This window comes from Schistocerca piceifrons, chromosome 7 (genome assembly GCF_021461385.2).
Source record: "Schistocerca piceifrons isolate TAMUIC-IGC-003096 chromosome 7, iqSchPice1.1, whole genome shotgun sequence".
NCBI lineage: Eukaryota > Metazoa > Arthropoda > Insecta > Orthoptera > Acrididae > Schistocerca > Schistocerca piceifrons.
The window spans coordinates 450,382,473-450,406,866 of record NC_060144.1 but is presented as its reverse complement, the minus strand read 5'-3'; the positions used below and the strand labels follow the sequence as shown (position 1 = coordinate 450,406,866).

General features: G+C 40.5%; 1 protein-coding gene across 1 annotated transcript in view; it reads right to left on the bottom strand.

Annotated features, from left to right (window-relative positions):
• LOC124804655 (zinc finger matrin-type protein 2) overlaps positions 1–24,394 on the bottom strand; it is a 34,506-nt gene that overhangs the window by 9,837 nt on the left and 275 nt on the right. The window contains exons 2-4 of the mRNA XM_047264880.1: positions 24,138–24,358; positions 23,952–24,025; positions 4,998–5,143 (exon numbers count right to left, since the gene is read on the bottom strand). Of these exons, the coding sequence (XP_047120836.1) occupies positions 4,998–5,143; positions 23,952–24,025; positions 24,138–24,358 (441 nt within the window). The remainder of the gene's footprint in view (positions 1–4,997; positions 5,144–23,951; positions 24,026–24,137; positions 24,359–24,394) is intronic.

The window sequence follows — 24,394 nt, the reverse complement described above, 5'->3', positions numbered from 1 at the left end:
GCTCTATTCTGGTGCGTGGATAATATGTCTGCTAATTTTTGGAGATTTTTTTTTTTCAAGGTTGTGAGGATAATTATGGTTTGTGAAGGCTTCAGTGAGACGCTCAGTATATTTCGAGAGGGGCCGCTCATCACTGCAGATGCGATGACAACGGGTGGCTAGAATGTATGGAACGGACTTCTTGGTATGGAAAGGGTGGCAGCTGTCAAAGTGGAGGTATTGTTGGAGGTTAGTAGGTTTCACATGGACGGAGGTACTGATGTAGCCATCTTTGAGGTGGAGGTCAACATGTAGGAAGGTGGCTTGTTGGGTTGAGTAGGACCAGGTGAAGCAAATGGAGGAGAAGTTGTTGAGGTTCTGGAGGAATGTGGATAGGATGTCCTCATCCTCAATCCAGATCACAAAGATGTAATCAAAGAATCAGAACCAGGTGAGGGGTTTAGGGTTCTGGGTGTTTAGGAAGGATTTCTCTAGATGGCCCATGAATAGGTTGGCATAGGATGGTGCTATGCGGGTGCCCATAGCCATACTGCAGACTTGTTTGTTGGTAATGCCTTCAAAGGAGAAGTAATTTTGGGTGAGGATATAATTAGTCGTGGCGACTAGGAACGAGGTAGAGGGTTTGGAATCGGTCAGGTGTTGAGAGAGGGTGTTCAGTAGCGGTAAGGCTACGGGCACTAGGGCTATTAGTGTAAAAGGAGGTGGTGTTCTGGGGCCATGAGTGTGTATGTGTGTGTGTGTGTGTTTACCATCTAATTCTGATGCCTGACTGTCCGAAAGGTATTATTTGTGGCAGTGGTTTTGTTGTGCCTATCTGTGATTCAGCATCTCCGCTATATGGTGAGTAGCAACTTTTCTTTTCACAATATTGTTACATTCCATCCTGGAGTTTTCATTGTTTGAAATACAAAAATCATATTGTTTTAAAAATCTCTAATTTTGTCCCACTTACAACCACTCCATTTTTTTTTTTTTTTTTTTTTTTTTTTTTTTTACAGTTAGCAATGTAATAGGTATATAAATATGGACAACTAAACAAAACAGATGATGTTAAGGAGCAAACTGCCACATGTGTACAGTCTTCAAGAGACAGGACAGGGGAATGTGGAGGATTCAGCAAAGGAGAAAAAGAGGGATGAAGTAGTGAAGTAACAGTATGTGAGACTGGTAGGGAGATAGAACAGTGAAACTGACTGGAATCACGAATGGTGGCAAGGGGGTGGAGGCAGGTAGGAGACAAAGATTGGCAGTAATTGAAGTGAGAGAGTTGCATAACTGGAGGATGGCTGCCGGGGAAAGTTACCACCACCGCAATTCAAAGAAGCTGGTATTGGTAGTGTAGACGGGGATTCAGATGGTTTGAGGAGTGAAGCAGCTGAGGTCAATTAACTTACATTACATTGCATGCTTCACAACTGAACCACAGCTGGGCAAAAGACATTCAACTTGGTCGATAATTTGTTCATTCTTAGTCATACATACACAGAATGCTGTACAATGGGTGAAGTGAAGTTATCATACAATACTGCTTCTTATACAGGTAGCCCACATTTGATAGGATGGGACATTTTAAGTCAGAGTTGAAATTAGGGCCGGCTGGTGTGGCCGAGCGGTTCTAGGCGCTTCAGTCTGGAACAGTCTGGAACTGCCTCGGGCATGGATGTGTGTGATGTCCTGAGGTTAGTTAGGTTTAAGTAGTTCTTAGTTCTAGGGGACTGATGACCTCAGCAATTACGTCCCGTAGTGCTCAGAGCAATCTGAACCATTTTTTTGAAATTAGGTGGTGTGAAGTTGACAAGAGAAACCTTATTTGACCTCAACAAGGATATGATCCATGGGGCAAGGGTCTGGGGCAGAAGAAGGAATGAAGATTAGGGTTTAATATCCTGTTAATGATGACTTTATTAGAGATGGAGACAAACAGGTACGGGATGAATGAGAAAGGAAGTCAGCTGTGTCATTTTCAAAGAAACTATCCTAGCATGTGATTAACAGAAATCATGGAAAACACAGATCTGTATAGCTGGATGGGGAGTTTAGTGTCTTACCACTACACTACACTACTCCACAAAATTTGGAAGCAGATATGGCACAGACTAAAAAGGATATTGTGAAGACTTGCTAGGTGACAGAATACCACTTTGGAAAGCTGTGTAATGAGTGTGGGGTAATGGTGGAGATAAGGTATGGCAAATCTGTTTCTCAATATGGTTGATAGGGTAATACTAGCCTGCAAGGTGTACACAAATATCCAGGTTGTACGGGGATGATGTTTGGGTGTAGTACTTTCTACCTCACGAGGTGCAGAGACATCTGTGAATGCAGCCGCATCATATACTAACAGTTCTGCTTGTTGTTGTTGTTGTTGTTGTTGTTGTGGTGGTGGTGGTCTTCAGTCTGAAGACTGGTTTAATGCACCTCTCCATGCTACTCTATCCTTTGCAAGATTCTTCACCTCTAAATAACTACTGCAACTTACATGCAATCGCTTGAAGATTCAGATGGTGTCTTTTCAAAAAATCCCTTCTTTTAGTCAAATTAAGCCACAAATTTCTTTTCTGCCCAGTTTGATTCAGTACCTCCTTGTTAGTTATATAATCTATCCATCTAATCTTCACCTCTTCTGTAGCACTACATTTCAAAAGCTTCTACTTTCTGTTTGTCTGAAATTTATATCATCCATGTTTCACTTCCATACAAGGCTACACTCTAGACAAATACCTTCAGAAATCTATGTTCAATATTAAAGAATTTCTCTTCTTCAGAAGCACTTTTCTTGCCACTGCCAGTCTACATCTTTTTATATCCGCTGCACTTTGACCATCATCAGTTATTTTGCTGTCCAAAAAGCAAAGCAAAACTCACCACTACTCTTAGTGTTTTGTTTACTAGTCTAATTCCCTCAACATCACTTGATTTAATTCAACTACATTCCACTATTCTTGTTTCACTTTTGTTGATGTCCATCTTTTATCCTCATTTCAAGACACAGTCAGTTGCACTGAACTGCTCTTCCAAATCCTTTGCTGTCTCAGACAGAATTACGTTGCCATCAGCAACCCCCCCCCCCCCCCCCCCCTTCTGACTTCAATTTCTTCTTTTCATATTTTTTCGTTTTTTGTTTTCTTAACTGTTTGCTCAGTATACAGATTGAATAACATCGGGGGTAGACTATAGCCCTGTCTCACTCCCTTTTCAACCCTGCTTCTGTTTCATTTCCCTCGACTCACACAACTGCTGTCTGTTTTCTATACAGGTTGTAAATAGCCTTTGCCCCCACCTATCTTCAGAATTTCAAAGAGTTACTCAAGTCAACACTGTCTACAAAAGCTACAATCACAGGTTTGCCTTTCCTATTTTCTAAGAGAAGTTGTAGGGTCAGTATTGCCTTGTGTGTTCCTACATTTCTCCGGAATCCAAACTGATCTTCCTTGAGGTCGGATTCTACCATTCTGTCCATTATTTTGTGAAGAATTCGTGTTAGCATTTTGCTACCATGACTTATTAAACTGACAGTTTGGTATAATATTTATATCTGTCAGCACCTGGTCTCTTTGAAATTTGAATTATTATATTTTCTTGAAGCCTGAGAATATTTCCCTTTTTTCATATATCTTGAACATGAGGTGGAGTAGTTTAGTTATGACTTGCCCTCCAAGGATATCAGTAGACCTGATGGAGTGTCATCACAACCAGGGGCCTTGTTTCAATTTAGATCTTTTAGTGCCCTGTCAAATTATTCTGATAGTATCATAACTCTCATCTCATTATAATCTCTTAAGAGTCTCCATCTGTCAATTTCTTCTGTTGCAGTAAAAGTTAACAGACTCTTGGATTCTCCTTTGTTACTTGTTACGGTAATGATTAGTAGCTTTACTGAAGCAGCAACTCAACAACTTGTGGATAAAACACTACTTAATTTCCACTCTTTATGCAGTGATTCACTCTCACAGCATTTTACAGTCAAGCTTTTAACAAGAAGACACACAGAAGTCTTAATGGCATTGGCATTCTTGTTCATCAGACATTGGAGCATTGTTATTCCTTGAAGCAGCGTAGAGTGCAGACATTTCTTTGCTGCAGCTTTGGGTGATGTCAGGCACAGCTCAAACAAACTCAGCACAGCACCAAGCCCAAAAGGAATACTTCAGACAGATGAAACACAGCAATGTATAGCCCATATACATAATATTTCTGATTTGAGCAGCAATCTGCTGGGGTGGGTAGTAGAGTGTGGAGGCAACATGGGGTAGGGAGGGGGAGGGATAGCAAGGTAGGGGTAGAGGGGTAGAGGAAGATACTGTGCTGCCTGTTACGGCATGCAGATATGTGGCGGGGACAGGATGGACTGTTAGGTGCCGAGTCAGGTGACTGTGCTGGGACAGTGGGGGACGTGGAGGAGAGAAGCAGAGATGCAGGAAGAAAGAGTTCAGAAGAAGGATCATTTGCCTGAAAGCTTAAATGTTTAACAATCATTTTCATTGTATCTGCAACTCAAAGCCTCCTCCGTATGGTGAGTGGCAATCTATCCTTGTTAATGAAACTTGTTAATGTTAAATAAAGCACTGTTGTTATTAATTATTATTAGTTGTACTGTCTAATACTAGGAGAGAATGGCCTCTGTCAGGGCAATAGTTTGATTTCTGGAAAAGGGCAATAGAATTGACAATCGATCTGAATCAAGAGAATCTATAAGAAAAACACACTCTGACCCACAAAAACCCACTTCAATAAACTCAAGAAATTTTCAGTGAAGAATTCTGAAACACGATAGCACAATATAAATAGAAAATTTAAAGCTTGCACACTGGCATATAAGTACTCACACGTTTTTTTGGTACTAGCTGTCATTGTACGGCAATGATGTATGGCACAAGGGGATTATATAGTTTATACTAATTTTACGACCTTAAATTTGTGTTATTTTGGATTACAGTTTTTTTATACTTCAGTGTCATTAGGTTTCCAGTTTCTACAAAAATATAATAATTACATACCTCTTCTCGGAGTTCTTTCATTTTCTGTTCAATATCATAGTCCTTTTTCTTCTCTTCCAGCTTTCGCTTATTAAGTTCAAAACGTTTTTTCACCTGATCCAAAGAAGATCTTTCAACTCTCATAGTCATTCCCAAATTTCTTTGATCTAAAGAGAAAATGAGAGATGAGCAATAAATTATTCTAAGTGTGTAACCATCATTAAATTGTTCAAAGAAATGTTACAGTACAAATTTCTACAACAATAAACCTATCATTCTGCCAGATAGCACCTGAGATGCAGTTGTCATCGCAAATTAATACTTTCACAACAATAAAAGAGGAAAAATTCAAAAAATATGTATACGGACAACATGAAGATCTGAAAATTAGAAAAAGAAAACACTTTGTTCAAGTGACTGACACACACACACACACACACACAATGTCCTTCGAATGTGATGTGTTGTCTCAAGTTAATGGGTTATTTCAGTTTGCTGATTGGTGCCTCACCACTCTGTAAGATAACATTTCTAACAGTTTTTGTGCCTTCCATTCAGTTTCCATCTCAATATGAGGTTTTCTTAGCTTTCCTTTGGAAGAAAACTTACAGATTAATGTAGCTACTGTTGGTGTCACAGTTATTAGAGATGGAGGACAGGGTGTATACAATCTCTCAACCCCCATGCCATCTCCTGCAATCTGTTACCTGTGTGGCATTCCAAGAGCCTGAAAGCCAATAGTCAGTGATCACAAAGTGAACTGGGAAGTCCCATGTGGACGGCCTCGATGAAAGATGGAGTTATATGCACTGCCACCTTCTTGGAATCCAACAATACACTCATTTACAAATCTAGTTGACTGGATCGTTACTCAATGAGAGACAGAAGCATATTATATGGTCTATCTGTTAAGCCCAAATGGAAACATGGTTCCACTGCCTACCAGACACTGTCGTGTGTGATCGGTGACAGGATTTTCATGGCTATTAAGATGACAACATGTTGCTGTTTGTGACAGATAAACAATATTTTATTCAAAATTATCTCCATTGTTATTTATACATTTCTCCCATCTCTCAGGCAGGCTATGAATGCCATGCTAAAAAAACAGTTCTTCTTTTGAAGTGAGCCAGTCAGAAAGTCATTTTCGTACATTTTCATTTGAACTGAAGCGTTGTTCAGTGAGACCGTGTCCCTGTGATGCAAACAGATGATAATCGGGATACCACAACAATAAGACTAAATTCATAATGGGGAAACATCAAATGTAGTGTCCTGCAATGTTAGGCTCTTGCCCCACTTCTGTTCTTGACTAACATAAATGAATTTGGAGGACTCTTCAAAAAATGAAATGTTTTTGAATGATAAAAGTATAGAGATAAAGGGCATAAGGACATCCATACCTGCCACAGCTACGATAATTGTGGAACAAGCTTGCTTGCATATGGATCACAGCAAACAACTTAACCGTTAATTTTACAAAATCACATATAATGCACTTTCAAACAAGTATAGATGACTTGTAGGCACCAGAAAACAAGCAAAACAGGTGAATGCCATATGTAACTCTATGAGAGAAAGGCACCCAGATCTTCTATAGCCTTATGTGCCATCAATTTATTTATTTACCTCCATGCAAGCCACAGCTACTTGGTCATAGAATGTATTAGAACATAGTTTACAGAACAGTGTTTGGGAACTCTTGTACAGAACAGAAGGTGTGTGCCACAAGAAAACCTTGACAATGTAGATTTCAATACTTAGGATTTTTCACTATTTTTTCAGCTCTGCTGGAAGCCCCACTGAAAATGAAATGTGCTGAACAGTGCAGACCTTGCTGAACAATGCTTAAGGAACTGTTATAAAAGTCTAGTATTCACTGAAGGAATGTTGCAGTTTCTTCTGAATGATTCAGTATTATCAACAACAAATCCCATCATAGAATGTGTGTACAGGGGTGGCAGAATTAGAATCCAAGACACCTGAACAATGGGCTACACAAAGTTTGCAAACTGGCACTACAGATCAGCCTGTCCACCCTTTTCTGAGCTAAGAATATTCTTGGTGATTGCACAGAGTTGCCTCAAAAAGTAGTACTATATGAGACGACAGATTGAAAGGAAGCAAAGTAAATGAGCCTTCATGTTTCAATTTTGGAGACAGTGAAGATCATTCTTATATTTATGATAGCAGATTCAATCTCTGCCCTAGGTTTTGAAAGTGATACTTCCATGGAAGTCTTCCATCTACCTTCAGTCCTAAGAAGTTAAAATTGTCGATCTCACTGACTGCTTGACCAGCTTGGGACAATAACATTCCACTTTAAGAGTTTTGTATTAGAAACTGCATGCATTGCAGTTGTGTAATCTGTTCTCTGAAAGCAATGTGATGATGCTACTGACTACCATATTAGCTATAACACTTACATTATGTTCCACTTCTTTCGCAATATTACCTGTGTCATCTGCAAAGAGAGAGAGAGAGAGAGAGAGAGAGAGAGAAATAAATCAATAAATAAATAAATAAATAAATTGAGCCATTTGTCACCACTGTTACTATAACTTTTCATGGGGAATAAATCCACCCTAGTTGTATTTAACAGATCCTTGATTTGTATAAAATCACACAAATGACCTGGGTTTTGGGATGTAACTCCCATTTCCAGGCGATACTACAAAAAAAGAGGAAAACTAAGAGAGAGTCTTCATAAAATTAATTAACATTTAAAGGGACCATTCAAATGTGGACATCACATTGTACCTTGATTGCATACAAGAAAGTCATACCAGTCACGTAAAAAAATTCAGCGAATTTATCAAGTAGTGTGCTAGATCCCATGTAGGTGAGGTACGAAAACATTTTCTGAGTCAACCAATACCACACCAGGTAAACACGGCCTTACAAAAAAACATGAATGTAGCAGCAGATAAGCACACATTTCCAGCCTAATGTATCCATGAACCAACTGTGAATGAATAGACATGTGCCATAGGGTTAAAAAATTAAAATGAAGGCATTAAGGCCATAAAATGCCAATTTGTGAACCTGAAAAGTTGCTTGCCATATTAAGTGCCTGCCCTGTCAAATATTGTGGAAGCCCAGCAAGACCAGTCAACAGACTGCCACGAAAAATGCAATGAGACTCTAGTGGCTGCCACTGGAACTAATATAGACCGCAGGAGGGACCATCAAAGAAATAACAGCTAACAACACGTCCACACCCTCCTACTACCCCCTCCTTCAATTTTCCTTGTTTTTGTAGTGCCTGAAGATAGGAATTTACATCCTGAAACCCAGGTCATGTGTATGATTTTATTCAAATAAAGCATCTGTCAAGTATAACTAGATGGATTTATTTATCATGAAAAATCATCCTCGTTTTTTGACACTGGAGGACAACCTTTTGCTTTCTACTTTTCACGTATGAAGTGAACTGTTACTGAGCTTTTTCTTTAACCTCTAACAATGTTCCAACCTACACAGAAGAATGATTTTGTCAAATCAAAGAAAATACCCACTGAGCTCAGCCTATCATTTAGCTTGGATAGTGCCTCGCACACAAAAGAATAATATGCATTTTCTGTGGATACCCCTTTCCTGAAATCTGAGAGTCAGACAGAACATTTTGTGTACTCAGATGTGCTACTCTTCTGTACGCTGTTTTTTTTTTTCAAAAATTTTTGAAATCTATGGTAACAAAGAAATTGGCCAGTAATTGTCCACATGATATATTTCCCCCATTTCTGAAAGACTTCACTAACAAGTATTTCAATCTGCCAAGAAATTGACCACACCTGAATGACACACTACACAGCTGACTGATTACAGAACTTACATTGGTGCACTTATCTTCATAACCCAAATTGAAATTTCACCATTCTCACAGGAGTCTTAACTCTTTAATAATGTAATAATTGTTTTAATTTCATCTTTGGTTCTTTTCTTTAGCTGCATGTGAAATAGTTGCCTTTTAACACCAGCTTTCAAGTGTTCTACATATTTACCCACACCCATAAAATTTTGATTTAACTTGCCAATTACTGACAGGAAGAAATTACTAAATATTCTGTACAATTCCAGTGGATCATTAGGTTTCATCCACACACAAGATTGGCATAATATGTCGAGTACCACATTCTGCCTCTTTCACAACTGACCTTAAAAGTTTTAACTTTTTCTAAGAGCTTTCTATTTTGTTGATAAAATAAATTGTTTTAGCCCATCTTCAGCACTTTGCAGTTGTCAGTAGCGAAAGTCTGCTACCAAGCTCTGGCTGTCCTTCTGCTACTCTAATGCCAGTAGTTATCCAGTTTGGTTGCTTATTACTACTGCATATGTGTCTGCACGTCTTTTTAATGGTTGGTTGGTTGGTTGGTTGGTTGGTTGTTGGAGTTAAAGCGACCAAACTGCTAGGTCATCAGTCCCTCCATCCTAAATGTATCTAATCAGGAATAATCCTCACAGGAACATTTATGTGCAACATTCACCCATAATCCCTATAGGCTGGGCTGGCACCACAATGCGAGGACATCTGGACACATTTCATACTTTTAAAGCACCGAATTGGGGGTGACGTGGAGGGACTACACATACAGTTTCATGTCACATCAGTATACCATCATCTTGACTTTTTCAGACAATTAATTAATCACCCTAAAAGGCCAAGACGAAGGCCCCGGTAGCAACCTTATTATCCTTTGGCCTCTTATGGGGACAAAACATGAAATGTATAACCCATCCCTCCAAGTTGGTGTGTAGTTCATCGTCAGTCTGCAAGAGATGGTCGTGATGGGAAATGATGCCTTGAATCATGTCTAGACTATTATAGAGAGTTATAGGCACCAGAATGTCACCCAACTCGTCACAAGCATGCAACACCCATGAGAACAGAGGATGCTGTTTTAAACAAAAGTGACCCACTCTTTATTTTGGATGTACCTGCAACTTCCCCAAACTTGTCCTCTATATTCTCAACACAGAGTAAAAGCTTAGTGCTCAAAAAAGAATTGGGGGCAGTATTCTTCTGCTAGTCACTTAGCCATACATTCCTCCCATGGCATAGTGGGGAAGGAACAATTTTGGGGTTGTATCTCTCTGTGCAGAATGAGTTCTTTCCTTCTGAAGAGACTGCTGGGGCTGTATAATCACCAGCGGGAGAGAGCTTCATCCACTCCATATGCTAGTCATCCGCCAAGGTGTCCACCTACTGTGAATGGAGGCTCCCCCATGGGTGTCATCCAGTCTCAGCAATGGCTACCTGCCCAATAATCCATTGCTCAAGAGTCCCTGTGCCCCAGCCACAATGGGCACATACTCCTTGGCACAAATGGGGATGTTTCAGCCCAGGCACCAACAGTGTGATCCCTGTGTCATCTAGGGGCTACCACTACGCAGGTACTTGATGACCCCCACCACAACAGGGTGGCTACTGTGCTGGGTTTTGGGTGTACTAACATAGTGGAAAGGAAAGATGCTAAGGTGGAAATCCACTATGGTAGAACATATACCACATTGGGTGACCTTCCTTGTGTGACATGCACTTCTGGAAAATTTAGAGAAGTGGTGGCAGGTCAAACCCAACAATGAGCACCATGTATTCATTAATGAAAAGGTGAAGAAAGTGTCATAAGTGAGATGGGAAACTAGGCACCTAAATCATGTATCAGATCCAAGGGGGTTTGCACCAGGAAGACCATTCAGTGAAAACAAAGAGGAGAAAGGAATAGTGAAAACAGAAGCTTGGAGCATAGAAAGGGAAGTAGTGGTGCAAAGGCTGGGGGCCCTCTGTTAGCAAAACACATACTCAAAAAAGAGTTGAGAGCCCACTTCTCCTGCACAACCTTCAAATTTCAGTCTTAATTATTTTGAATGAAACATTACACTTGGCATAAATGGCACTCTTCCCTTCTGGAACAAACTCCTTGCATAGAAATCACATAAGGTGTACCCGTCCAAAGGAAGCATTCGTATTTCTTAGCTGTGTAATTTGCTATGTAATTTACTCTCAAATAATGTCAGTGTCAATATATATTAGCACTTCATCTACTTTATCTGTACTTCTCCAATTACTTTGATGAAATACGCTTACTAAACCTTCATTTACTCAATCAACTTTCAGTTTTACAAGGATATTCTTCAAGCAGGTATACTTCCTACTTGACTTCACCCTAAAAATGTCTAGCCCTTCTATACATCATCACTGGAATTTGGTCTTGAGTGAGCCCAGATTTCCCTACTACACTGTAACTTGTTAGCTTCACCAATCATCTTGTTCCATTCCTACTCGAGCATAGCCCATGCCTAGTATAGCTCAACTTGTGGACATTCTCAACTGGCGTCACCAAACTGTGTTCAATGTCAGCAGTAACCAGTGCCTTTTCAAGGCTCATTTTAACATGTCTTACAGCATTTTGTGTGTGTGTGTTTTATGGGCATTCAACAGCAACATTATCAGTGTCCTTAAGAAAATTATTAGAAAACAAATATAGTTAAAATGTCTAAAATGTTACAAAACTGCGCTCTTGTCTGAATATAAGACACAATCTAAAATGTGGCGCACAGGGATGCGTACACCACAAGAACCACACAGTGGAGTGTCCTCCCACCGAAGCAAGAAGTCATGTGACATAGGAGAGTTCCCTGTGCACAGATGAGTGAGGAGGACATCATCTCATATGCGTGGCTGGAAGGAAGTATGCCATGAACAAGCTGTTGACTTTACTAGACACAATTTACTGTCTCTCTCTTCCAGCCACACTTCTTTTCTTCTATGCATGATCTCTGTATTTCAACAGTGATGAGACAGCTTGTATGTGGATGGCACATGAGATTATTTGATTCTTGGCTCCTACACCTGCCATTTTGTATCGCTTAATACTCATGTTCTCTGGTGCCCAGCAGCACACCTCCTTCCTTAGCCTATGAAGGCACTGAAGAGTGTCCTGGATATTTTATACTACTACATCTGCTGGGTACAAGTGTTGTATAGAGTTAAGGACACTTTGGGAGCCTGAACAAATGAGGAATTTTGCAGTTGCAACACAACTGATCTGCTATAGTGCCCTCAAGACTACACACAATTCTGCACTGAACACAGTGAATTCTTGAGGCAACTGGGTCTTGACAACATGACCATGGAAACAACAGAGCAACCAATGGATTCCCTCTGTTTGGGCGTATCTGTGAATACAGCTACACAGGATGATTTTTTCCACCTTGTAGAAACTATAGGGATTGAGTGATATGAGGATATGGAGCAAAAAAGGTCTAATGAACTTATGTCCAGAAATGCATGGTTTCAATGCTAAGGACAACTTATTCAATCATACTCTGTTATAGAGACTGCACAATGTACCATGCAGCCACAGTCCTTCTAGAGCAGGGGCGGGCAAACGTTGCACGCGGCTCATGAGCGCACAGCGCTGCTCGCGTGCAATCGTCGACCGGGGCAGTGGCGACAGCCGGCAGGTTGCGGTAGTGTAGTACCAGGCTAGGCTGCGGGCGTTGATGAAAAGCGACCACTACATAGTGAACGTTGTATTTCAAGAACCAGAAAATGCAGAGTGAATCAAGGAAACGGAGAAGTGGAGATTTGCTGTCTTTTAAAAAGGAATGGGAGAATCATCCTAAAAGCCTTTGATGAAGCTGTCGATTCTGATGGCTTAAATTGGGAACGTTTGGTGTCAGTGACAACCGACGGAGCACCTGCAATTAAAGGGGAACAAATGGGATTTGTTGGATTACTAAGAAAAAAGCTACAGCGTACAGAAGAATCATTGTACAGCATCCACTGCATTTTGCACCAAGAAGTACTCTGTACAAAAGCAGCAAAATTGGGAGTCGTTATGCAAGTGATTATTCGGGCAGATAATTATTTGAAATCCCACTGGCTTACACATACACACTTTCACACATATTTAGCTGAAATTGGGGAAGAGTTGGTGACATACCATACCACAGTGAAGTCCGCTGGCCTAGCCACGGTAATGTACTCAAAAGATTTTTTGAGCTGAGATTACCAATAAATCAGGCCGGCCGCAGTGGCCGTGCGGTTCTGGGTGCTGCAGTCTGGAACCGCGTGACCACTACGGTCGCAGGTTCGAATCCTGCCTCGGGCATGGATGTGTGTGTTGTCCTTAGGTTAGTTAGGCTTAAGTAGTTCTAAGTTCTAGGGGACTTATGACCTCAGCAGTTGAGCCCCATAGTGCTCAGAGCCATTTGAACCAATAAATCAGTTTTTAAAGGACAAAGGGAGATAACGACCCCAAGTTAGAAGATCCAGAGTGGGTTGCAGACCTTACATTTTTAGTGGACATTATCGGACACATGAATGCATGGAACACAAGTTTGCAAGGAGAAATTCAGCTAATTTGTGAAATGACTGAAAAGGTGCAAGCTTGAGCTGTGGGAACGACAGCTCTCGTCAGGGAACGAAGTGCATTTCCCTACTCTGTCTACTGTGCGAGAACAGAATTGCAAAGAATATGTTTCCGTACGTAGTGCAATAAAAGAGGAACTTCTCAAGCGATTTGGGGATATATCATATTTATCCCAGGCTTTTGAATGGTTCTCGAGACCATTTGCTGTTTCTGTAGATGATATTCATCATAATTTCCAAATGGAATTAATAGATCTACGGTGTAATTCTCGTCTGGAAGACAAGTTCCTTTTGGCAAGACGTGTAGTAAACTTTTATCACGACTTTCCACAGCAAGAGTTTCCTCCTCTTCATCGTGAAGCCGCAAAGATAATATCAGTGTTTGGCTCGACGCACGTTTGTGAGACATTTTTTTGTGTTATAAAAGTTGATAAGTCTCACTTAAAAGCAAACATCAGTGGTGAAAATTGACGTTTGCTTTTGTCTGTATGTAGAAATTTTGTTCCAGACATTAAACGTATTGTAAACTCCATCTGTGATAATAAAACGTATCGTAGGTAATAGGTACTCTTTCAAACCATGTTATCTTTCAAGCACTCCTACGAATCTTATTCCTTCATTCAATAAAGCAAGCTAGGAAACAAAACACATTAAAGAAGAAGGAGCGGAGAGACGGTATAGTGGGGAGGGGAGAGAAGGGGGTGGCCAGCTTGCCCCTGTGTGCACGCAGAACGACTGTTAACTGCACACGTGCAGGTGCACCGCACATGTGCAGGATTCCTGGCCGCCCCTGTTCAAGAGGGTGGTACTGTTTCTCGTATCTCATGCCCTAGTGCTCTCTCCTACAATAGTCATTGGGAATGTTGTGTCTGATTCACTTTTCTTGCTGACTCACCTTGAAGTGGATGTGATACAGTGTTGTACACAATGATTTTGAATTCAAATCAAGAGCTTGCTGACATGATATTTACTTACAGAAAGGCAAATAACAATGGACAATGACTACAAGCAAGAATTTAATGATTGCAACAGTGTTCTACCGTTTGTTTGAGACAGAGTCGTTTCAGGAAGCAAGAATTTATGATGTATGTACCTGAAATGTTCGGACATGAGACTTGGAGGAAAATGTGATCAGCACTGTGGATGCCAACCACTGTGTCAGTACCAGGCAGTTGGCCCGCCAGTACAGGGTATGCCAAACGATTGTGTGGAACATACTCCATAACACTTACAGCATGTGCAGGACTTACTAGTGACAGACTTTCCACATTGCTGAGTGGTATCTTCTACTTTCATATTGCTCATCTGTGGGATAGTATGCAGAACCCCCATGATATGGTGACAGCAAATCATTGGTGCAGCCAGAATGTGTGGGCCGAGATAATTGGCGACCATATTTTGGGACCAGTCTTCCGAAAATGTCACCTAACAGGCTGGAACTATTGGTGTTTTTTGCCGTAACTTTGCCTCCCCTGATGGAAGAAGTGCCACTGATGATTTGAAGGGTTACGAGGTGCCACATGACAGTGCTCCAGCCCGCTTCACTGTTAAGACCGGACACATCTCAATTGTGTCTTCACTGGTCAACGGGTCGGACGAGAGGGTCCAGTTGCATGGCCTGCTCGTTCACCGGATCTTAACCTGTGCGGTTTCCGGTTATAGGGCCATCTCAAAAGTATTCTGTATGCAGAGCCCATTCGAGATGCGGACACACTGGAGCAGTGTATTCATGTTGCCTTTGACACTTTTTGAATGCAACCTGGCCGATGTGAGCGTGTGAGACACAACATGCTACGGTGTGTACATGCAAGTGCTGAGGCACATGGAAACCATTTTCAGCACATACTGTAACTGAGGCTGCAAGGTACAGCATGTATTAGAACACAGTCTCTGTAACAATGTATGATTGAATAACAGATTTCTTGCACGGAAACCACACATTTCCAGATGTAAGTTAATTAGACCTTTTTTGTTCTGTATCCTCTCATCAATCAATCCCTAGAGTTTGTACATGGTGGAAAAAATCACCCTGTACAGTTGTGGTGCTCATTTAAAAGTTCATAAAATATTGTATTAAAACACACACAAGATTGCAGCTTCTCTTTCTAAATCCAAGCATTCAATTCTAAACATGGATTTACATTTGTACTCACCCCACACCAAGTGAGTTCAACATTACTTCACATGGATCCCAAGTGACCTTGTTGCTCACGGAAGATTTGGGAAAAGGTCCTTTTAGCAGGAGAAGCAACAGTGGTAACATGGGAGTCACGAGGATTTTATATGCTTGATGAACCTTGAGGAGTTGCGGCTGGATGGTACGTGGCACATGCCTAAGTTCAGAGACTGAGTATGGCTCTCATGGCCAGCCTGATCACCTTATGATGAATAGCGTCAATGATCCAGGTAAGAAAGTCATGCTGATCCACACATTGTGCACCTGCCATGAAGCCATGACCTAACAAAAGCCCTAATAAACACGGGTAGATGCATTCCGCTGCCCCCAAGACCAGTGGCAAAAGCACTTTAAGATATTAAGTTCTTTCTGGGTCCTTGCCTTCAGATCCTGCAGAAGTTCTGAATAAAAAATGAGGACCATAAACCTCATAGACTCTTTAAAATGTTGAAAGGTGTACCGGCAAGTGAGGTAAATTAACGAGAAAGAATTCACACACACACACTCTTATCTGCAGATGTAAAACCTGTCTTGAGGGCTCACTCATCCAGCCCCTTTGGTGTAAGTTCTAACTGACGAGCCGCTGTTACAGCGGCAGAGGAGGAACAAAAAACTGCAAAATCAACCACAAATAAGGAACACTGTACAGGACTGCTTACTGCAAATGTTATACTGTTGACAGCTATAGCAAAGATGGTGGCACTTGATATACTTCCCTGGAGAACATAATTCTCCCACTCCAAACTATCTGACACATCATCACCAACTCAGTACCTAAAAGACTGTTCTGATAAGAGAGACTGAATGACAATGGGGAGGTAACTACAAAAGACCCACTGGTGGAGGAGTTGTTCTAGGATACTGTGACTCCAATTAGTGTTGGATGCCTTACTGATGTCAAACAGTATCCCTAGACTATGCTGTTTACATAGGAAACACTGCTGGATAGCCACCTCTAGCAGGGTCAGGTTGTCAATAGTGGATCGAAACTCCTGAACGTACAATGAGAACGACAAAGGAGTCAACTGGCCTCTGACGACAATTGTCATTCGCTCCGAGGTATTTCCTACAAAGCTTATTAAGCAATGCTCTGGTGACTACTGGGACACATTCGGTCCCTGCCTGGTCTAAGGACAGGTATCAAATTTGTCTCCTTCAATGAGCTGGGAAATTATCTTGCCTGCCTTATCGAATTAAAACATTTTAGGAGGATTACCGTTCACATTCGTTGCAAGTTTCACAGCATGCCGTATTGGATTGGGAATTGACTGGGCACATATCGTGAGCCTCAGACAGTGCCAAATCCAGATCCTAAATGGATGAGGGCAGTTGTACGACTCAGATCTGTTTCATCTGAAGTTCAACTAATCCCTTTCATGATCGTGCAATAGCAGTAGACTGCTGAACCTAGGCTGGCAGTGGAAGTAGCCACTGCAAAATGATCTGACACTGTCTGTGCAATATTCCGGGCATTGTCTGGAGACACCACAGCTTCAGCACCACTGCTATAGGTAACTGACAGCACTTTTTACAAATCCTGGAAATGGCTTCCCATACTTTCGTTGCTCAGCACTTAAATCGTCGCAAAGCTGCACACCTGGCCCAACTTGCTGGCAGCATGCATCAGTGCACCACAATACAGGCTACCTTCAAAGATGACATTTGGACTTTGTGATGGATCCTTCCCCATTTCTAGAAAATGCCTCGGTGTTCAAAAACATCCAGTTGGCTGAATAGCATCCAATTAGCTCTGTTGATCATCCATCTTAGTGGCTTCCTTTCAAGAATTGCTCCATCTGGTAGATGAATCCAGGGTGGGAAGTGCTCACTGGAATGAGGGTCACCAGTAATCACCAGTAACTTCCCATCAAAAAGAATCTGTGAGATCTGAGGCTGAGGATGACCTACCGGCAGCATTGAAATGAGTGGGATTGTCCTTCCGAGGATGCACCATATCTGAAACATCATGAGGCTCTCTAAAACTCGACCACTGGGGCAAGTAGTGTTTCTGCCTCACAATACATTATGGGCATTTAAGTCTCCCAGCAAGGGTTTGCTTGTAAGATCTGCAAGAGCCTCAGGATATACGGCTTCTTGTGGTGGTAAATACAAACAGCATATAGTTATCATTTGACAACATTAACTTCGCCTGCAACTGCTTGCAGGTCAGTTGTTGTTGTGGTCTTCAGTCCTGAGACTGGTTTGATGCAGCTCTCCATTCTACTCTATCCTGTGCAACCTTCTTCATCTCCCAGTACCTACTGCAGCCTACATCCTTCTGAATCTGCTTAGTGTATTCATCCCTTGGTCTCCCTCTACGATTTTTACCCTCCACGCTGCCCTCCAATACTAAATTGGTGATCCCTCGATGTCGCAGAACATGTCCTAAAAACCGATCCCTTCTTCTAGCCAAGTTGTGCCACAAGCTCCTCTTCTCCCCAATACTATTCAATACCTCCTCATTAGTTATGTGATCTATCCATCCAATCTTCAGCATTCTTCTGTAGCACCACATTTCAAAAGCCTCTATTCTCTTCTTGTCCAAACTATTTATCGTCCATGTTTCACTTCCATACATTGCTACACTCCATACAAATACTTTCAGAAACGACTTCCTGACACTTAAATCTATACTAGATGTTAACAAATTTTTCTTCTTCAGAAACGCTTTCCTTGCAATTGCCAGTCTACATTTGATATCCTCTCTACTTTGACCATCATTAGTTATTTTGCTCCCCAAATAGCGAAACACCTTTTCTACTTTAAGTGTCTCATTTCCTAATCCTCAGCATCGCCCAACTTAATTTGACTACATTCCATTATCCTCGTTTTGCTTTTGTTGATGTTCATCTTATATCCTCCTTTCAAGACACTGTCCATTCCATTCAAATGCTCTTCCAAGTACTTTGCTGTCTCTGACAGAATTACAATGTCATCGGTGAACCTCAAAGTTTTTATTTCTCCTCCATGGATTTTAATACCTACTCCGAATTTTTCTTTTGTTTCCTTTACTGCTTGCTCAATATACAGATTGAATAGCATTGGGGAGAAGCTACAATCCTGTCTCACTCCCTTCCCAACCATTGCTTCCCTTTCATGTCCCTCGACTCTTATAACTGCCATCTGGTTTCTGTACAAATTGTAAATAGCCTTTCGCTCCCTCTATTTTACCCCTGCCACCTTTAGAATTTGAAAGAGAGTATTCCAGTCAAATTGTCAAAAGCTTTCTCTAAGTCTACAAATGCTAGAAATGTAGGTTTGCCTTTCCTTAATCTTTCTTCTAAGATAAGTCGTGCTGTATACATGGAAGAATCCTGGAGATACTAAAAGGTATCAGATAGATTATATAATGGTAAGACAGAGATTTAGGAACCAGGTTTTAAATTGTAGGACATTTCCAGGGGCAGATGTGGACTCTGACCACAATCTATTGGTTATGAACTGTAGACTAAAACTGAAGAAATTGCAAAAAGGTGGGAATTTAAGGAGATGGGACCTGGATAAACTGAGTAAACCAGAGATTGTACAGAGTTTCAGGAAGAGCATAAGGGAACAATTGACAGGAATGGGGGAGAGAAATACAGTAGAAGAAGAATGGGTAGCTTTGAGGGATGAAGTAGTGAAGGCAGCAGAGGATCAAGTAGGTAAAAAGACGAGGGCTAGTAGAAACCCTTGGGTAACAGAAGAAATATTGAAAATAATTGATGAAAGGAGAAAATATAAAAATGCAGTAAATTAAGCAGGCAAAAAGGAATACAAACGTCTCAAAAACAAGATTGACAGGAAGTGCAAAATGGCTAAGCAGGCATGGCTAGAAGACAAATGTAAGGATGTGGAGGCTTATCTCACTAGGGGTAAGATAGATACTGCCTACAGGAAAATTAAAGAGACCTTTGGAGAAAAGAGAACCACTTGTATGAATATCAAGAGCTCAGATGGAAACCCAGTTCTAAGCAAAGAGGGGAAAGCAGAAAGGTGGAAGGAGTATATAGAGGGTCTATACAAGGGCGATGTACTTGAGTACAATATTATGGAAATGGAAGAGGATGTAGATGAAGATGAAATGGGAGATACGAAACTGCGTGAAGAGTTTGACAGAGCACTGAAAGACCTGAATTGAAACAAGGCCCCGGGAGTAGACAACATTCCATTAGAACTACTGACGGCCTGGGGAGAGCCAGTCCTGACAAAACTCTTCCATCTGGTGAGCAAGATGTATGAGACAGGCGAAATACCCTCAGACTTCAAGAAGAATATAATAATTCCAATCCCAAAGAAAGCAGGTGTTGATAGATGTGAAAATTACCGAACTATCAGCTTAATAAGTCACAGCTGCAAAATACTAACACGAATTCTTTACAGACGAATGGAAAAACTAGTAGAAGCCAACCTCGGGGAAGATCAGTTTGGATTCCGTAGAAACACTGGAACACGTGAGGCAATACTGACCTCACGACTTACCTTAGAAGAAAGATTAAGGAAAGGCAAACCTACGTTTCTAGCATTTGTAGACGTAGGGAAAGCCTTTGATAATGTTGACTGGAATACTCTCTTTCAAATTCTAAAGGTGGCAGGGGTAAGATACAGGGAGCGAAAGGCTATTTACAATTTGTACAGAAACCAGATGGCAGTTATAAGTCGAGGGGCATGAAAGGGAAGCAGTGGTTGGGAAGGAAGTGAGACAGGGTTGTAGCCTATCCCCGATGTTATTCAATCTGTATATTGAGCAAGCAGTAAAGGAAACAAAAGAAAAGTTCGGAGTAGGTATTAAAATCCATGGAGAAGAAATAAAAACTTTGAGGTTCGCCGATGACATTGTGATTCTGTCAGAGACAGCAAAGGACTTGGAAGAGCAGTTGAATGGAATGGACAGTGTCTTGAAAGGAGGATATAAGATGAATATCAACAAAAGCAAAACGAGGATAATGGAATGTAGTCAAATTAAGTTGGGCGATGCTGAGGATTAGGAAATGAGACACATAAAGTAGTAAAGGTGTTTCGTTATTTGGGGAGCAAAATACCTAATGATGGCCAAAGTAGAGAGGATATAGAATGTAGACAGGCAATAGCAAGGAAAGTGTTTCTGAAGAAGAGAAATTTGTTAACATCGAGTATAGATTTCAGTATCAGGAAGTCGTTTCTAAAACTATTTGTCTGGAGTGTAGCCATGTATGGAAGTGAAACATGGACAATGAATAGTTTGGACAAGAAGAGAATAGAAGCTTTCAATATGTGGTGCTACAGAAGAATGTTGAAGATTAGATGGGTAGATCACATAACTAATGAGGAGGTATTGAATAGAATTGGGGAGAAGAGGAGTTTGTGGCACAACTTGACTAGAAGAAGGGATCGGCTGGTAGGACATGTCCTGAGGCATCAAGGGATCACAAATTTAGCATTGGAGGGCAGCGTGGAGGGTAAAAATCGTAGAGGGAGACCAAGAGATGAATACACTAAGCAGATTCAGAAGGATGTAGGTTGCAGTAGGTACTGGGAGATGAAGGAGCTTGCACACGATAGATTAGCATGGAGAGCTGCATCAAACCAGTTTCAGGACTGAAGACAAAGACAACAACCACAACAAGATAAGTCGTAAGGTCAGTATTGCCTCACGTATTCCAACATTTCTACGGAATCCAAACTGATCGTCCCCGAGGTCAGCTTCTACCAGTTTTTCCATTCGTCTGTAAATAATTCGGTTTAGTATTTTGCAGCTGTGACTTATTGAACTGATAGTTCGGTAATTTTCAACACCTGCTTTCTTTGGGATTGGAATTATTATATTTTTCTTGAAGTCTGAGTGTATTTCGCCTTTCTCATAAATCTTGCTCACTCATCTTGTCAGGACTGGCTCTCCCAAGGCTGTCAGTAGTTCTAATGGAATGTTGTCTACTCCCGGGGCCTTGTTTTGACTCGGGTCTTTCAGTGCGCTGTCAAACTCTTCACGCAGTTTCGTATCTCCCATTTCATCTTCATCTACATCCTCTTCCATTTCCATAATATTGTCCTCAAGTACATCGCCCTTGTATAAACCCTCTATATACTCCTTCCACCTTTCTGCTTTCCCTCCTTTGCTTAGAACTGGGTTTCCATCTGAGCCCTTGATATTCATACAAGTGGTTCTCTTTTCTGCAAAGGTCTCTTTAATTTTCCTGTGGGCAGTATCTATCTTACCCCTAGTGAGATAAGCCTCTACATCCCTACATTTGTCCTCTAGCCATCCCTGCTTAGCCTCTTTGCACTTCCTGTCGCTCTCATTTTTGATAAAAAAAAAGCATTTTGTGAGATATAATTAGCTTATATTATACATCAGTGGTTTCTAATTATAGTTAATTTCTTTAACACTGATTTCTGTTGCTAGTTCTTTTTATGATGTGTGAGATTTATCACTCACAGGATGAACTTTTGATCACTGTTTGCTACACTATAAAATTCTCTTGTATCAGAAACTTTTTTAGAGTTGTGGGGAATGTTTTCTCAGTTTTGAGGTCTTGTAATTCCCTTGGCATCGCTTGTATTAACTTGATGCCAGAATATATGGGCCCTGTTTCAAAAATCTTAAGTCTATGTGGAATGCACCGCAGTTGTTCTCTGTTCCTTGTTTGTGTGTATGAACAGTCTCATTAGTATCAAGTTTTGTCTGATCACGTAATGCACTCTCAATGGTCTTAAATATATACAATGATGGAAATGTTAGAATGTTTAGTTCTTTGAAACAACTTTTACATGATTCTTTTTGCTTCTTTTTCAATATAATTCGAATGGCTTGCTTCTGTAATGTGAATATTCTCTTCATTCTTGTGATAGTTGAGTTACCCCACACTTTGATTCCATATCGCATGTATGGTTCAAAAAAACCATGACAGACAGTGCACAAGAGGTCTCGGTGAGTACACTGAGCCAGTTGCTTCATTCACCGAGCTTAGCTTAGTGGAAACAGTATTTATCTGCAGTTTCCAATTTAGCTCGTGTCTATTGGAATGCCCAAAACCTTAACCGAAGCTATTTCTTCCAGTCCTTTTCAATCTAAGAAAACATCCATATGTTCTTTTTTTGTTCATTTTTGAAGACCATGTGCATAGTTTTTTTTTTCACATTAATAATTAACTTATTTTCAGAGAGCCATTGTGCTGTACTACTGACTGATATGAATGTATTTTGCTCAAGTGCTTCCAAATTGTTGGAAACATTTAGCACGGTCATATCATATGCATTAAGTATTTTGATTTCATTTTCACATATTTGTATATTATTCACAAATAAATTGGAGAGAACAGGTCCCATTACAGATCCTTGAGGTACATCATACTTAATGCTTCTAACTTTTGATCTGTATAAGTTATTAATGGCTACATATTGCCTCCTGTTAGATATGATGTTATCCAGTTTGCTGCATGTCCACAAACACCAGTATTCTCTAGTTTCTTTACTAGGACTGTATGATCAACTGTGTCAAAGCGTGTTAATGTGTGAGCCAAATAAGGTTACAGGTTTACAAATTAACTGTACACTTAAGTAACAAGAAGTTAGTGAATAGTAATCAACATGGCTTTTGAACAATTTGAAGTACAGAAAAGCAATAAAGGATTACATGTATAAAAAACAGCAGTGTTGTAGTCCAAGTTAATTTCGATCTCTCTAATGCTTTTAATACTGTTAGTAACAAAGTTCTGTTAGATAAGCGGTCCTGTACTGTTGTGCTAAATGATGAATAAGTACATGAAATAAATCATCACATCCTTAGGCATTCACAAGGCAGTAGTGGTTCTTCCAGAAGTATAGAGTTTTTATTCATTAGAGAATTTTCACACACTTCTGGGAGTGAGTGGATAACCACAAATTCTCTTGGACATGGGCCTAGTGTCTGTTGTGTCACCTATTAAATTTGGTTCTCCTGAAATGACATGTCTTGAAACTGATCAATACATGTGGATGCACGTGATTAAATATGAAAGTAGTTGTATGGCTTCCTGAGCATATCTAAAAAAATCCAGAAGAAAAGGATGCACTGACATCAACATACAGATTATATTATAAATGAATTAACTATTTACACAAAGATTGTTAATTGGCACGAACTCCACATATGCAACTGTGTTTTGGCAGTTTTTATATTGTATGCATGACTGAATCCATAGCAAACACGTGAGGGCTCCCGACTACATTGCAGCTGGTCAATATGATTTTGCATAGATCAATGTATACTAATTGAGATCTATTCTTTACCGATTGGTGTGAATCCATCAATAACGAAAAACTATGACACTTATTTCTGCTCAGTCATTACTCCACTATCACTTCCTTATAGTCTGGTTGCAAGATAAGTAATATTGATTACTGTTATTAAAAAAAGCAGAACAGAAAAAATGAACATGATAGCAATTTACACAAAGCTAAATACAATTAGTAGAGAGTCACTTACGTTTCTTTCCATTTATGTGGTCTAGGAAGTTAATGGAATCTTTCACAACACAATCACACACATTACAGTAGTACCTGCAAAGAATTACAGGTCAATATACTGTCAACACATGTGAAATTACACATCAACTAAGTAATGATGCGTGACATATCAGCAACGGGGCTTGTAAGATGTCTGACGGCATACCCTCCTGTTTGCGACGACGGAGTGTTTTTTGTTATGACTACACTCTTTCCTAATTTGGATTCTAAATCAACTCGGTAGTCACGTTGCCGCAATAAGTCTCGTTTAACAGGTGGCTGTTTTTGCTTCGCTTTTTCTTGTGCTTCCAATTCTTCCTGTATTCTTTCTGCTGCCAAACGTTCATATTCATCGCGGTCCCACTTTCTTCGATGATCTTCTGCTCTCTATAATAAATCAAACCGGTCGTCTTATAATAACTA